At 42.5% G+C, this 17,093-nt stretch overlaps 1 protein-coding gene across 1 annotated transcript in view; it reads right to left on the bottom strand.

The window, feature by feature from the left end:
• The window catches only part of PLD5 (phospholipase D family member 5), a 134,960-nt gene extending 129,236 nt beyond the window's left edge, over nucleotides 1-5,724 (bottom strand). The window contains exon 1 of the mRNA XM_090263259.1: nucleotides 5,594-5,724. Within this exon, the coding sequence (XP_090119385.1) occupies nucleotides 5,594-5,646 (53 nt within the window). The 5' untranslated portion in view covers nucleotides 5,647-5,724. The remainder of the gene's footprint in view (nucleotides 1-5,593) is intronic.
• Nucleotides 5,725-17,093: the final 11,369 nt, after the last annotated feature.

Raw genomic sequence — 17,093 nt, 5'->3', positions numbered from 1 at the left:
GGGTTGAACATAAGGGCTTATCTCCTCTTTCTTGAGATTCTAGAAGATTCTGGAGAAAAGAGTTATGGTACAAAAGAAAAAACACACTCAGATGATTATAAAGGAAACCGGTTCATTGTGTGTTCAAATAAAGAAGGTGGGAGAGGAAGGACGCCAGACAGAAGCTCAGGAGCCAGTTTTTGCCTTTATTCTAACTTCCATCATCATCATCATCGTGTGGTACATGGGAAATCTATTAACAGTACCAGGTGAGCCAGCCTTTTTAATTCTTTAGTGTTCCCCTGGGGCTGAGGGTGTAGATGAAGGTTTCTCTTTCTCTTTAAATGGTGCTAAAAGCACTCAAATATCACACATGAAGCCAAAACCAAATGGAGTCTTCTAAATGTGACAGCAGCACTCTAAAGATGTCCCTGGGTTTGTCAATATAAAGCGTGGCAGATCAAAGTTAATGTGGACAAGAGGAAACTAAAAGGAAAAACCAGTAGTTTAAGGAAAGGACATAAAATGAATTTTAAGCTCTTCCCCACGGTGGAGCAAGGTAAGGCAAAATTTAAAAGGGGACTGTAAACACCTGCAGTGAACTTTTGTCCCTTAATAAAAAGAATAATAGCCAACATGACTTGATTATCTATTAAAGGGACTTGCATTAACATAGTTAGTCCTTACAGAAACCTTTCAAGCAAGGCATCGTAACTGTCTTCATTAGAGAGACAGAAAAAAATGTGGCACCGTAAAATTGAGAACCTTGCCCAAGATCTTAAATCTCCTAAATGGTATAGCCAGATTCGAACCCAGGTAACCTGGCTCCACAGTCCATGTTCTTATGTCTATAATATGAAAGGGAGAAAGGGGAAGTAGTGATGGGGGTGGGCGGTACTGCTCAGTCACAAAAATAATTAAAAGAGTTTTTCCTCCGGTGTCATTGTATCTGCCCACAATACCCTTGGGGGAGAATCTGAGTTCCAAGGAGGATACCCTTGGAACTTAGGCTTTTAGCAGAATTCACCATTAAAGGAACAAGAAAGTAGATAATACCATGTCTCAGAGCAAAAACATAAATAAAAATAAAAATGGGACCAGAACAGCTTGTTGTTGCCAGAAAGCAAGGTTGCTCTCAGATACGTGGAACAGTGTCAGAAAAGTACAAAAGCCAGCTCGCATTAGCCAAGTAATAACAATTTGTGCATTAAAAGAAAAACAATGACTAAAAGCTATTGCCGCCAGTTGAGTCTGTTAAGATAGCTCTAAGGTCACGACACTAAATGAGAAGGAACAAAACATGAGGAGGTGGCTGTCAATGCACAAAGAGGTCTCTCAATGCTGTCTTCTATAAATGGTATACTGATGAACCAAATGACGCATGTCCTACAGCCGAGCTACAGCTCTGTTATTAGTATAGAGATAGACGATACAGACAAAATTTGTTATTGTAAGAAAACAATGGACAGGACAAAGAAATTCAGAATACAAAATATGTGAAAAATAGAAAATAGAAAAGTCAGCTTTTTTTTTTTCATTGCTTTTAGAGAGGAAGGGGGAGAGAGAGAAAGAAACATTGATTGGCTGTCTTCTCCTATGTACCCCAAATGGGGACTCAACCCCCAAACTGGGTATGTGCCCTGACCGGGAATCAAACCCATTACTTCTTGCTCTATAAGATAATGCACCAACCAACTGAGCCACACTGACCAGGGCAAGAAGTTAGCTTTTTAAAAGAGAAAATAAAAAATGTAGAAAGTATATGTAAAAAGTATGTGTGTGTCTGGTGCTTGTTCTACTTGCTCTGGCCAAACCCTTACTGGAGATCCACTTGGTAACTTATACATTGGGGACCCAGCTTAAGATACTACCTGGGCCCCATTTTGTACATCCAAGTCAATTCACTTTAGGACGAAAGAAGTTTCTTGGGTTCAGGAATAGTGAATATCATACCTGCACACAGAGTTGGCCCATCCACTTCCTGCTTCAGAACAAGTGGGCATAAGCTAAGATAGGTATGCAGATTTGTGGGCAAGAATGAGCGGAGACGGGCCAGTAACGTCCCGGGCATGGGGCTGATTCAGGAGGACGGGGGGCAAGTATGAGGAGACCCAGGAGCAGGGGCTTCCACGATTATCTGGACAGAACAGGTGGCAAGCATCCACCAAAGGCAATGCTAACTCACCCCAAATTTATGTTTACTCAGTTTCTCTAGTGAGTTTGCAGAAACGAACTCCCATGTTGCTATGGGAACTGGGCCTGAGGTGGGGGAGGAGCAGGGTGCAGACTAGTTCTGGGTGGATTTACAGGCAGGTGTAGTCAAGGTCGGTCCTCTTCTCCTAAGTGTCTGGTCTAATATGTGGGTGAGTAATAGCCTAAAACAGCTGATGTTGAATCGCTCCAGGGGAGGTGAAACTGCCATCGGTGCAAAACACAAAACGGAGGCCTGTCCTCTGAAAGGGTGGGCATTCACGGAGAACAGGTGTTCTGCACCTGAGCAGCACCTGGGGGTATAAGTTCCAGTGTTTCTACAGGTCCCTGGGGATGTGACATGTGGGAACCATCACAGGACAGTTACCTCTTGCAAGAATGGCATAAAATGATAACGAGGGATGCTAGTAAATCATAAAATGGCCAAGCCACAGCACATATGTAACGTAAACTGGCAGAATGAGCCACTCTCTGATTTGAGAGAGAAGCATCGATCCGTTGGTCCACCCGTCCATGCATCCATTGGATGATTCCAGCACACACTCTGACTAGGGATGGAACCCATAACCTTGGCACATCCAGACGACACTCCAACCAACCGAGCCACTCGGGCAGGGCCAGATAAGCCTCTCTTAACTCTCCAGTGAAGCCCCACAGCCCACCAAGATGCAATTTTCTTGTTGGACCTAGAAATTTACCTTTCACCCCCTCAAGTAGTCAAGTGACATAGGGCCTGGATTAGCAGTGAAAACACCCTGGTTTGAAATGATGAAAAGTGCACAGAAAGTCAGTATGAAGAGACAAAGAAATAGGCCAAAGTCACTTACTGAGGTTAGAAGACCTCATTTCTGAGCCTAACAACTGAGGTTGGCTAAAAGCACACTAGAGGCTAAGTTTACAGCAGTTTTTATTTTATAGATCCATGTATGTGGATATTATGACCACTGAGGGCATCATTATTCTACTATTAGTACAGTAGTACAGCAGCAAAGTAATAAAAGGGGAAAGAGAAATAAGTCAGACAGAAGAATTATAAATAGGCTATTTTTTATAGAGAGATACGTTTTTTTAGAGACATATAGAAGCTGGGGGGCAGGACACTGAGTGAGCCGAGTGGCTCGGAAAAGCAGAGCTAAGAGGAATTAACTTCTACACCGAGGAAAGAGAACACTGCACGGGGGGAACTTGGGAAGAAGTTGTCAAAACAGTGAGGAGCCGCTGACAGAGTTTATAAGTCTTTCAATCCTCGGGAGTGAGAAGAGGTGCAAACAGAGAGGGAATTTAATTACAAAGTCAAAGTCAGAGGATCTCGGGGAAGGGTGAACTGAGCAGGCAGCCCCCTTTGTGATAACGACACCCCCCTGAGAAAAGCACAAAGAGAGAGGGAGGGGAGCGGTGTGAAGGATGATGGGAAGCTGAGTGGCTTGTGCTCTCAGCACCACCGCCTGGAGGCGTGAGCCAGGCATGCAGAAGGCGGGAGAGAGTCCTGGAAGTGAGAACAGGATGTTGTCTGTAAAGATAAGGAGGGAGCAGACAACGTAAGAACAATACATACAATTAAAATGAGAATGATTAAGACAAGATGGTGGGACAATGGAACGTCCCACCAGAGGTCAGAAGAGGATGGAGGTACCAGCACTCACAGCTGTCCAACAAGGAGATCCTCGGGTCGAGGGCAGACACACAGAATGTGCCTATTGTAGGACTGAGAATGTCGGAAGACAGAAGCACAGGACACAGGGGGAGAGGCTGTAGGGGACAGGAAGACCTGGAGGGGCTGCATGTTCTAGAAGAGACAGCTGCACAGAGGGATGGCACCTGGTAACTAGGCAGTGATTCCAGCTACCCAGGAGAATGGTTGGTAACTGAAGAATATTCGGGAAGGAGTGGGAAGCTGTGTTGAGTCATCAGTTGACTTACTGACTGAGATGGAAGAAATGACCAGACTCAAATCCCATTGGACGAATTCAAAAGTAAAAATTAGATTAAATTATAGCTTCCCGCAAGTGAAGGAGACATAATTCTAAGGTTCTCTTGTTTTCTGTTGTTGAAAATTACCACCTAGAGCTGGTAATGCATGTTAAAAGGTACTGGGTGTTTTGTCTTAAGGCAGCTGTTACAGTTTGACCTTTAGAAAGCTGCTTTCTAGGGGCTGGGGTTTGCCATTCAAAGTACCCAGCAGTCTTCACAACAGGGTGAGGAGAGAGAGGGCTGCCGGTCCCATGAGTGGTCCCTGGCCCCCCCATCCAGAGAACGCTTGGACCTTTCAGCGAGAAGAGGTGACCAATCGCTGCTTTCCTTGTGATCCCAATACAATTTTTCTCCCAAACGCAGTCTAGGAAGTCAATATATTTAGAAACACCTTTTGAGCACGAAGGAATAAATCGAAAACATATGCTGATTTCTCTCTTGCATCCTTTGTTCTGTATATAAGGCAGTTGCCTGGTAACTAGGCTCTAATGTGTCAGAGGCTAAAAAGAAAACAAATTTCAATTGCCCTGTTCAGACATTTATTGGTGCCATTCAACTCTCAAGGCAAAAATATCCAGGATAAAAGACTCACATACATATTCCCAGGCTGTTGACTTTAAGCTAGAAAGGAGGGGCACTCAGACTAATGCTTTTCACTCAGAAAAATTATAATAAAAATGCATTAGACGCGCTAATTCATACTAACTGTTGCAACTTTGTGGTCTGACTTCAGTTTTACAGCAACACGTATATAAAAGTAGACCCCTTATCTATCTATCCCCTTCTCGGCACTTGGCTACACCCGCCCCTGACCAGTGATGAGTAGGACGAGCAGATTTATGGAATAAAATCATGCTGTGATGGCTCTGCCATCGTCAGGGATAACCCCAGGGCGGCGCTGTGTAATGCAGCTGCAGAGACAGAGTCCAGAAACATAAAGGCAAAGCCGTAGTCATTTCTATATGGAAAACAAACCGTGATTGACACTGAGTCAGAATGCAGAGGCTCACGTGTTCTCGCAGACACACTTACTTATTTAAGTCCTAATTTCAAGTTGGTGTTTGTTAAACTTCCATTTGATGTAACAGCTACCACTGCGTCCCCGGCCCATCAGGGGACCTCATTTTTGGCCATCACCGAAGTGGCCAAGAACTCACCTGCAGAGCCCTCCAGAAATGCACACTTGTGTGAAATGTCATTTTGCCCACCATCCCTCGGCACAGAATCTGCCCAAACTGCAAAGCGAGTTCAGTCACTACCCGCGTTGATTTTCTTGCCCTGAGAGTAGGAGGACCAGTGAGCCCAGAATCAGGCCAATGCTTAACCCGAGTTGAGTTCAGATGTGGTTGGGACAGTTTTGTCTCCACTGTCCAGCGCCCTCTGGCTTTCTCGCCCACCCCCTAAAAGAGAATTTTTCTTTGTTACCTCTTACCGACATTTATTTTGACAATTTTTTTCTGAGAGTCCGTCCTCGTCCTCTCCCATGATGTCCACGGCCGAAAAGATCAACGCGACAAGGATGGCAAAGCAGCAGACCAGGGCGAAGATCACAATGCACTTCTGCTGGGACTGCGGGGAGAAAGGAGGTAAAGGGAAGTCAGAGAAGCAGCCTCTGCTTAGGAAACGCAGGATTTGATAGTGTTTCAAGATTCCACGCGCATCCTCTGAGAAATGGTTCCTTTCATCACAGCCAGAGAAGGGCGGCTCTCGGGGTGAAAACGCCCAAGACCTGCATGCTGTTCCTCAGCACAGACTTCAACCCCCACTAACCAAGCTACAGCCTGCTCAGTATTCAACCGCTGTATCAAGACTTCCAGACAAGTTTGCTTTTCTTCTTTCTCATCAAAAGCAGTCAAGAAAGGTTCACTACATGATCCATTAAACTCTATTGTTATCAACGTCCTTCTCCAAAGGCACAGGTGAGAGCCCACCACAAGCCATGTGCATGGCTATTTCCACATACGGGGTTGGGGGCACTATAAGAACCCTGCTTTGTGCCCTGCCGGTGTAGCTCAGTTGGTTGGAGCACTGCCCCCAAATCTGTGGGTTTGATTCCCAGTCAGGGCACATACCTAAGTTGCGGGTTCAATCCCCAGTCAGGGTGTATACAGGGGGAGGCAACTGATTGATGTTTCTTTTTTTCTCTCTCCCTTCTCTCTCTAAAAGTAATAAAAACATATCCTAAGATGAGGATATTAAACAAATAAACAAAAGAAGAACACTGCTTTGTGGAGCCGAGTGGAGTGTAAGAATAGCTGCACACAGCACCACCCGAGTCAAAGATAGGTCGCTTTCTATGGGGAGAGTGCAGGTGACCGTGGACTTGGGCTGAAGGCAAGCTGAGCTGAGTTGCTGTCAGGCTGTTCATAAATCTTCCTCTGGCTTAGCCGTTAATAGCAATTGCTCTTCAAGCCTTCGTACCTTCCTAGCAGACATATTTATCACTCCCTCAAAAGCAAAGAAAACCACTTCACAAACTCCTAGGCCACGAAATAAATTATTAGAAAAATGGTCAAACCAGGAAGAGAAAAAGGGTTGCATTGCTTTCTAAAAAAAATTGAATTTACTGGGGTGACATTGGTAAATAAATTACGCAGGCTTCAGGGGTACAGTTCTATAACACATCACCTGTATATTGCATTGTGTGCAATATACTCAAGTCTCCTTCCAACACTAGCCGTCCCCCTCATATCCTCTCCCACCTCCCCCCCTCCCTTTCCCTCTGGTCATCACCATGTTGTTGTCTGTGTATGAGGTTTTTATTTATGTACTTGTTTTTGCTTCATCCCTTACAACAAAAAGATTTTAACAAGAAAAACCCAACAACCAACAAACACTGCCGAGTCTGGACTTCATTAGTTTTTCCTCCCTACCCTGGTCTGTCCCACAACAGTCCAAAGCCTTCTTCTGGCTCACTCCCATCTCGCTCCGGGGTCTTCACACTTCAGAACCTTTCCTCCACGTTCCCAGAAGTCACCACATGCTGATTCTAAATGGCACTCTTTGCTTTTCCCGCCTGGCTCAGTGTTTCCCAACTGGAAACCTACCTTTGCCCACCTCTGTGTTTTAAGATAATACATGAGACCACTAGGAAATCTCTTTACTTCCACTGAGTATGCCCTTAAGCTCCTGGGAGTAATGTGTGTTTTTTCTGCCTTTGGAGTATTCCACCGGAAAGGCTTGCTCCTTGTAACAACTCTGCATGGCCATTGCCCTTTGCACAGGTTAGAGGATTACCAAGAAATTGAGTCATTTGCCAGGAACCGACATCTGGTGAATGGCAGAACTTGAAGGCCAGCTCACCGCACTACAACCAAGCAGCAATGTCTTCAACAACTCCATCCTAAATCCCCTTTCTGGAAATTTCTCTCTCCTTCTTTGCCTTGTCCTGGCACACCAGAGTCCCAGAACAGCCTATGCATTTCTTCATTCAAGTTCTAAACTGCTTATTAATACCCAGCTAGCTTTGGAACAATTTCGATCTTTGCTATTCATTTTCAAACTTTATCACATCTGTATTCAAAATACCTTAGGAACCATCCCTTGGGAAAGCTTTTAAATCAACTCATTTCTGCCCTTCTGCTATCTGATATTCCACAACATTTTTCAAAAATTTCAGTTCAGACCTTTGTGGAAACCCATTTTCATCATCATATTCTTTCCAGGGCCTGTGTTCCTGCTGCCTTGGAGAAGGAGGTGCACCCTGTGCCCCTGTGGTTTTGCTTGATTTCTCAACACAAATTATGTGCTATTTCTACCTTGTGGTAGGACTCAAGTGCTTGCTCGTGCGCAGATGCCTGCCTTTGTTGGACTTCAGACACACCTAAACTGAAGGATAAGCATTTCTCTGGAGGTCACAGTGCAACAAAATCCCACTCCAGCCAAAGCTCACTGCCACATACGACTTCACAAAAAGAGCGGAAAAAAGAACTGAAGAGACTGAGACCAAGAGAGAGAAAGTTTTTGTCTGCTGCCAAAGGTGTCAAACAATAAGATCAGATGTCCTTGAGGATTCTGAGGAGGGGATGAAAAGTACATTTTTTTTCCCTGTGCTGTACATAGTTTTAAAATGTAGCCTGGTTGTACTTGAATCAGATATGGTAGGGGGACAGACAAAGAAACAATTGCCTTGAAAGAAAAGTTTACTAGAGTTCCCAAAAGGAGGGCACCTGCTCCCCAAGGCCACATGGGGAAGCACTGGAGTCAGTCAGCAGGGATAGCAGAGTCTTTACTGTGGCTTCCAGGGGAAGGAACAGGCGAGGCAGGGCAGGCAAGTTTGAACAAGGTTAGGATTGAATGGCATGAATAATTTGGGTGGGTTCTGAGCTATAGGGTTGGTCTCTAGATGTCTGGTAACTTCAGGGCAGGAGAAAGTTGGCTTGCTGTGTGATAATAAGATAAAGATGGTGGTTGGGAGCTTGGACCTTGGATTGATTGGCTTACATATGGAAGGCTTGCTGACTGGTGAGTTGTTTGCTATCCTCTAGCAATTAGCCAGCCCTGGGAGGGGCAGTCTCTCCAGAATTAACAAGGCCCCTGATACGTTAAAACATCATAAAATCCAGAAAAAAGAAAAAAACCCACACAACTAACATTACAATGCAGTAGCCTATCTACCAATTTTAACTTGGAAACAGTAAAAACCAAAAGAGGATCTGGAAACTAATGAATTTTAGTGAGCTCACACTCTCACTGTCTGTGGCCTGTGAAGCCACCCCCAGCAAAGGATACTATATCTTAATGAGCCAAAAGCTGTTTTATATCAACAGAAAAAAACCACATTGGAGCTGGAATCCAATTGACATACAATGATGGAATTCTCTATGCCACATTTTATGATGAAATGGCCAAGCTAGAGGGGTGATTCATATATATGTATATATATTTATATTATTTTGTTTAATAACAGAACATTCTATATTATCTTACATCTATTTGCAACACTGACTGATGAACTCATGAATAAAAGGCAGGATTCTCCATAATGATATTATATTGAAAAGTATTTAAATGCAAAGCTCTTCTTAAGACTGATATTAAAACTATTAGCCTATGTTTGGACCGTGGAGACTGGCTTGTAGAAGATACAGAAAAGGTCACTAATAGGAGGGAACTTCTCCTCCACAGCCAAGGGCCAGTGGAGGCTTCCAGAAGTGGAAACCAGGACTTTTAATGACATTATCTCCCATTTCATAATAAGCACTGATGTCCTTCGGTAAGAACACATCTCAGCAGAAAGAAACAATAAAATAATAAATGAAGTATATCCGGGTATATTTCAGTTCTCCAAATTAATTCGTGAAACAAATATTTATTCAGAGCCCATTCCAACACTATGCTAGGCCCTGGAGATTTAGCAGCAAACCAGACAGACATGGCCTCTCCTCTTACAGCTGTCATTCTAATAGGAAGGGCAAGTCATGAGTGGGTAAACGAATAAATCAGCAAAGTAATGTCCAATGTTGAAAAAATGCTGTGTAGAAAGGAAACAGGCTGACATCACGTTGATTGCTGGTGGTAGTTAAGGAACGATATTGAAGAAATATCCTTGAAGAAAGGATATTTCTTTTCTTTTCTTTTTTTAAGACTTCATTTATTTATTCTAGAGAGGGGGGGGAAGAGAGGGAGAAAGAGAGAGAAAAATATTGATGTGAGAGAGAACTATTGATGGTTGCCTCCCACACGGGGACCCAGACTGCATCCTAGGCATGTGTCCTGACTGGGAATTGAACCTTTCTGGTTTGTGAGACCATGCCCAACCCACTGAGCCACCCCAGTCAGGGCAGAGAAGAGATATTTCTTCTGAGAAATGAAGGTGCAACCCGAGAGAGGTCAGAGGGCAAGAATGGAATCAGGGAGAATAGTTAGGAGGCCACCTATTTGCTAATTTAGTCAAGAGATAAATGACTTAAGAAGATAAAAATAAGTGAAATAATCCAAACCACACTTTGGAGTTAGAGCTGAGGAAGAGATTCGCGGGTTGGTTGATGTGGGTAGGGTGGGAGGGTAAAGGAGGAATGGTGGATGATGCTTAGGGTTTGACTTCAGCAACTCATGGTGGGGACTTTCACAGAGAGAAGAAAATGCAAGGACAGAAGAGGTTTGCAGTGAAATGAAAGTTATCAAAACTTGTACTTTGGAATTTTAATTGAAGATTCCTGTTCATACCCAAGGGGTAATGCCAAGTAAACAGTTGACTATATGCATCTGGAGCTCAGAGATGGGGTTGGGACTGAAGATACACAGACTGACATCATTATCAGCATTGAAGGTGGCATTTAATATCACTGGGACTAAGAGACACCACCAAGGAAAGAATGAAGATAAAAATGAAAAGACAGCCTGCGGCCAAGCCCGAAAGCACTGTACCACTGAGATAGGAAGAGGAGCATGAGTCAGCGAGGAAAGGTACAAGGGGAAGCAGGGAGACAGGAACCTAACCGGACGATGGTGTCCTGGAAGCCAGCACAGTGTTCCAGGGAGGAGGGGACATGTGATCCTGTCAGGAGTTGCTGACATGCCTGTAAGAGAAGAGAGAGAAGTCCCGTGGAAATCACTGGTGGACTTGAATAAAAACACTTTCACTATTGTGGTAAGAACGGTTGGAGGAAGTTGAAAAGGGAATGAAAGAATGTCTTTCTGGCAATATGGAGACCTAGCTATCTGGAGAAGCCTTCCCAATGGAAAACATATAAAATGGTTAATATTTACTGACTGATTACATGCAAGTGCCCCTATATTAAGAATTGATATAATTCAACCACAGGAAAATGAACTCTTTATTTATATGTTTATCATCAGAATAAACATTGGCATTTATTAATTATATTCAACTAGATTCTACATCTCTTCCATTAAACCTTTTCAAGGGCTGGAATATTTTTTTAGCAAGAGTCACAGGCAAAATAGTCTCTCTTAGGTGTGAAGGGATAGCTTTCCGGGCAGAATCAGCTCCTTCAGAGAAGTTTTGATCTGTAGTGGAATCCAGTGTGAGCTGTCTGCCGGACTCAGCAATTCTCCCTCTTCCTGAGAGTCCACATCTTTTACCTTGAATTTTCTTTTGTCACTTGTTAGCACACTCTTCTCAAATTTTTTCTTCACTAGTTTTATTTTTTTAACTTTCAAGTTTTTTTTTTTTTTTGAATCTTTAAGAAGTTGCTCTGTTGTCCCGATCTTTGATGTCAGAACTCTTTTTTCCCCTTTCCTTAGTCTTCATTTATTTTCCCCCATCTTTTTCTTTTGGGGGGATTCTGCTTAGACAACATTTTATTTTTTATGCATTTCTTTCTCCCTTCACTTTCTGTTTCTTTTCTTTTCTTTTTCTTTTTCTTTTTTTTTTTTACTGATCTAGCAGCTTCTGCCTCTGCTTTTGTTTAGTTTTACCTTTAAATGGAAACTGTGTCAATTTCAATAAACACAAAATCTAACAACTTTTCTCTTAGTTCCAGCACTTTGGGTATCATTAGGAGGGCAAAGTCCTGCCAAGACTAGAAAATCCAATACCCCTTGTTTCATCCTTTTTTATGGCTGAGTAGTATTCCATTGCACATACGGACCACATCTTTATCCAATCATCTGTCAGAGGACATCTAGGCCATTGTGAATAATGCTTTAATTCAAGAAGAGGCTGTACTCAGAAATGGTTAGAAATAAAGTCTACATGTTGTCTGCAAAGTATTTTCAAATGTGTTCAGTTAAACTAATGTGTCATCACTGAAAGAGATTGTCACACCAATTCCTTACTCTAAAAAATTGATAACTGAAGAGAGAAAATTAAGCATTTCCCTGACAGTTATATTCTCAGTTGATATAGCAAACTTTAACAATTATTGAATTTAGGTGGTGAATATGCGTGCAAATCTATTACTTTGGAAACATGTCACCGTTTTTTTAAATTTAAATTTTTTAATTTTTTTCAATTACAGTTGCCATTCAATATTATTTTGTGTTAGTTTCAGGTGTACAGTATAGCGGTTAGACATTTACACAATTTACAGAGCGCTCCTCCCATGAGTCTAGCACCCACCTGGCACTGTATGTAATTATTACAATATCACTGGCTATATTCCCTATGCTGTACTTTACATCCCTGTGACTGTTATGTAAATGCCAATTTGGACTTCCCAATCCCTTCACCTCCTTCATCCGGTCTCTCAACCCCCCTCCCATTTGGCAACCATCACGTTTGTTCTCTGTGTCTTAGAGTCCGTTACTGGTTTGTTCGTTTGTTCATTTGTTTGCTTTATAGATTCCACAGAGAAGTGAAATCAGACTGTATTTGTCTTCCTCTGTCTGGCTTATTTCACTCAGCATATTACTCTCTAGGTCCATCCACATTGTTGCAAATGGAAGATTTCATTCTTTTTTTATGGCCACGTAATATTTCCTTATATATGTAAAAAAAGTAAAAGACCTAATTGAACAGAGATGCACACAGTCATGGACAAAAGGACCTATGTATTAAACAGAATTACAATCATGCTGTATATGAGCTGAAAGCAGAGGAGATACAATGTGAGGTATCAGAGGTGATGCTGTCCTGCTCTAATTAAATCAAAGGTGTGATCATGGTGGGGGGAGGGAAATGACATGGCGAGGAAGAGATGACATTTAAAAGTCACCGAAAAAAAAAAAAGTCACTGAGAAGCCAGGGGCGTAGGTGAGTCCTCCAAAGCCATGTTGGGGGGTTAATAACATGAGTCTGGAAAAAAGAAGAAAGTCTAACAAACTGCAAGCCACTTTTCAATCTGTAGTAGTAACTAATGTCCTACCCTTGTAAGTAAATGATACCTTTTAAAGTGTAAGAATACCATTATGTTCAAATTTTAAATTCTTGAACCCTGGCATACATGTTACTTTGAGGCTAATTTTCTAATGAATAAAAAGGGCATCTGTATATCTTATAATTGCTTACACTCTCAACATGTTTTAATTATCTATGCCAATGGTTTTCATAAACTGGGTCATCAGTATAATGTCTGCTTATCTCTTCCAAAGGGCCCTGTTTAGATATAATTTATGATATTATCGGGGTAGCATGTAGCATCTAAAATAATTCCTGATAAAATCCCAAAAGAGTAATGAATATCTCACTGTGCTAGAGACATTTAAAAAGCCTTCAAGCACCCTGAGAGGGAAAAAATATCTGTTTAAGATTTTCTGAGCAGTACCTAAGCTGTAGACTGAGAAATAGATATGCCCTTCTTTTTAATCATATAAAATGATATAAGACTCAAGCCGAACTGGCTGAATAATAGAATCCATTACAGCTCTCTCTCTACAGTGGCCGGAGTCATGTTTCATGGGAGATTAAGATAAACAGTAGCCCCCTAATGCCCATAGGCACCCCCTTCATAACTCTGAGGATTTAGGGACCCCAATAACCCTGTATGTCAGCTACCCTTCCATTTTATGAGCTCAGAGAGCTATAATCTCATCTGCAGCACAGGTCTGGTGTTCTTCAGAATGCTCTTAGGCTCGGATCAATACCATTGCTAGAGTGTTGAAAAGGTTTAATGTAGTTTACTTGGAAAAATAATACAAATTATTAAAGTTCCTGCTTAGAGTAACCTTCCCAGATAAGGAGAGACCCTGGCAACCTGGAAAAACAACAACCACCTTACAGCGATAGTACTTAAGTTGGAGTCAGGCAGAGAGAAACAAGGAGAGAGACACTAAAAAACTATTTCTTTCCTTGTTCTCCGCTTGAACTTTTTAATACCCATTCTCATCTTAGGTGCAATCTTTATATTCACTCCCCTCTGTTGGCAAATAATATATATATATATACTTTTAAAACATTTCCATGAGCAAAAACCTCCAAAGCCCCAACTGTTCAATGCCAAGGTCAAAATGACCTTGGTGTAATTGCTTATTCCAATTACTGAAAGGCTGGAAATAGCAGAGATGATGTGTTCACAGCTGAGGGGTCAAGGAACGGGTTCGTAGCATCTGATTCCATGTTGCTACTGTCACAGTGAAATGTAACAAGGTTCTACATTTCAGCACGCAGTCTGCCGGCAAATCGGTCCTCAATCAGACCAGCTCAAATTATTCCTGACTCAGCCTGCAGGAAGATGCTGTTCTTCCCAACAACCGACGATCTCAATTCTTTATGTAAAAGAACCAGAGAAATGGCAGGAAAATGTGGCAGGACCTGGGATGATGAGCAAAGAATTAGGTTTCTGTGGTGATTAAAAGTCCTGGCTCTGGTGATAGGATATGTGCCTGGTGACAGGAATCACCTCAGAGAAAAAGGGTCTCAGCAGATTTTTTAATCAGTACTCTATTGGGGGGGGGGTTACTGTAATAAAGCGATCATTATTTCAGTATTACAGCAATGAAGTAAAGTAATACAAATGGAAAAAGAAAAACAAGTGGGGGATTTTAAAAATTGATTACGAAAAATAAGATATGGGAGATATTAAAGTTTGGGGTGCCATAAAAGGAAAGTATCGTTTAGAGAGGGAGTTTGGATTATGGGAGCAGGGTAGGCATCAAGAAGCTAACTGTATTCTTTTAACCACATAAGTGAAGTTTACCAAAAACCAAGAAGCAATCTGACACCCTGCCCCCGCAAAAAAGTGTTTCCACAGGGTTTCCCAGAACCTACTCCACATGCACCTTAAAGAAAGGTACATTTAATGCAAATAAAGCAAACAGTAATCAGAGGCAGGGGTGTGCATGGAAAGAAGATAGATTCTGGAGTTTTGACTGCAAGTTTGAAATTTTGTTACATTGGTGTGTGACCTTGAGCTTAGACACCTGACTCAGAGATCTGCTTTCCTCATCTGAGAGATGGGGAACCTGACGCCTATCTCTCAAGATTACAGGAAAGGAAAACGTGCAAAAGGCCTTTCCATGCAAACTACTAGCACAGCAGGGATCCAGGTTATTAAAATGCATGACCCTTTAGAGATCTTCAAATTTTTATAGGCTGGCGTGTGACAGAATGATCACCTCGAAAGCACAGAGAAAATCCTTGTGCAATATCAGCACGTAATTTTAAGGATCCAAGTTTTCCAAAATTCCAATAGGAAACCCAGGAAGGTGATGAGCCCCCTCACTAGTAGGGATCAATTGAATGAGATGACACAGCGGGGAGGGGCAGGGGTTGGGGGGGGGGTGCATAGACGAGGCACGTGCCTTAAGTCAGAGGCAGAGTAGCTGCATCCTAAGGTTCCTCCCACTATTCAGTGTCTAGTAATTTCCTTTCTCCCAAAGCTAAACCTTCCCCAGTAATTAATTCCCACGCTTGAGAACAAGACTGTGCCTGATTCTTAAGTGCATCCCTCACAGGCTTAGCGCTGTGTTCTACACATAGTAGGGGCTCCATAAATATTTGTGACTTGATTGAGAAAAGCTATAATAAGTGTCACTGTTCTGGAGCTGTTCTCAGCGTGAGTAGAGAGAACTGATGTGAAAAGAAATAATTGCAAGCATCCAATGTAAACATGATCAAATCCAATTTGTGTTTGAAAAAGAAGTTGGCCCTCACTTTTTACATGGCTTGGGAATGCTTCCGGATTAAATGCATTATGGGTGAAAACACATGGCACAACTAAGAAAATGCTGGATATGTAAAATCAGCTCAGCCTATTCAGTCTTTCCTAGAAGGAGAAGCTATATTACTAGAGAATAAAGGCATATTCTGTCTCAAAAAACATGTCTGAATAACCACAAAAGAGAAAAATAATTCTTAGTTTTAACCGTTGCCTCTGGGCCTGGTGGGGTGGGGGTAGGCAATGGAGACCAAGATGTATTAAAAAAAAAAAATTAACAAACAAACAAAAAACCCAAAAAACACTAGTTAATAATCCTGGCTTGTTCAATATAACTAAATACTCAAATATTGAAGTTTCATAAAGGACAAAATAATGAAACTCATGGCACTTGTCTCTGACCCAAAAAAGCAAGCTTATTTAAAGATCTCAATTGTAGGAAGAGTAAATATGTAGTTCCTGATCCTCAGGACCCTACTTTAGATAAGATTAAAATTCCATTTTAAATACATTTAGCAAGTATCTCCTGTATCCAAGTCTATCTATATCTATATGATTATACACACAAAGGCTCACGGCATCACATAAGAGCTGATATCAATTATTACTCCTATTTTTCAGCTAAGGAACTTGAAGCTCAAGGCAAGAGTGGTTCACCATGGACCCAAAGCCAACCTTCTCTGGAAGCCTCAGGCTCTTTCTCCAGGACCAAGCCACTCTTGCAGCTTCCTAAGAATTCCTGCTGAACACGTTTCCATGGGCATAAGCCTCTTCTGCATGGTCCAGGGAAGGAAAGGAGGCCCAGCCAGAGCAGAAGGAAATCCTGAAGTTAGCAGAAGTCACAAGGAGGAAAGGAGGCAGCACCAATCCTGTAGCTTGAACTGTCACCTACACAATGGTGATGCTCACATTTTTAATTCTACCCCCGCCCAGTCCCGAGATCCAGACTGTTATCTGTAACGGCCCAACCAACACCATCACTCTGATGCCTAGTAAGCAACTCAAACACAATACAAAAGCAAAGCACAATTCTTGCTACCTCTGCTGCCTCCGATGCCTGCTCCTCTCCCCGCTTTCCCCACCCCAGTTAGTGGTGGCAGCATTCATCCCACCTGAGCACCAAACCTGGGTGTCATCCTCAATTCTCCTCTGACTCTTGCAGCACTCACATTGACTGCCATCACTGAACCTCATCAACAACACCTCCAAAATGTATTCCAAAGTTTGGTCCCTGTCTCTGCCCCCCACCACAGCCTTCTGCACACAGTATTGCCCCCTACAGTCTATTGTCCACGCAGAAGCCAAGGTGGCCTTCCGAAACCGGAAACAGGATCATGCTGACTCCTCCCTCCCTGCGCAGACTTCCCACTTCACTGAGGACCAAGTCCAGACTCTGCTCTATGGCTTGTGAAGGCCACCATGACCCAGTCT

This window comes from Furipterus horrens, unplaced genomic scaffold (genome assembly GCF_987537825.1).
Source record: "Furipterus horrens unplaced genomic scaffold, mFurHor1.1.pri manual_scaffold_15, whole genome shotgun sequence".
Classification (NCBI taxonomy): Eukaryota; Metazoa; Chordata; class Mammalia; order Chiroptera; family Furipteridae; genus Furipterus; species Furipterus horrens.
The sequence above is the reverse complement of the archived record's forward strand: the minus strand, read 5'-3'. Positions and strand labels throughout refer to the sequence as shown.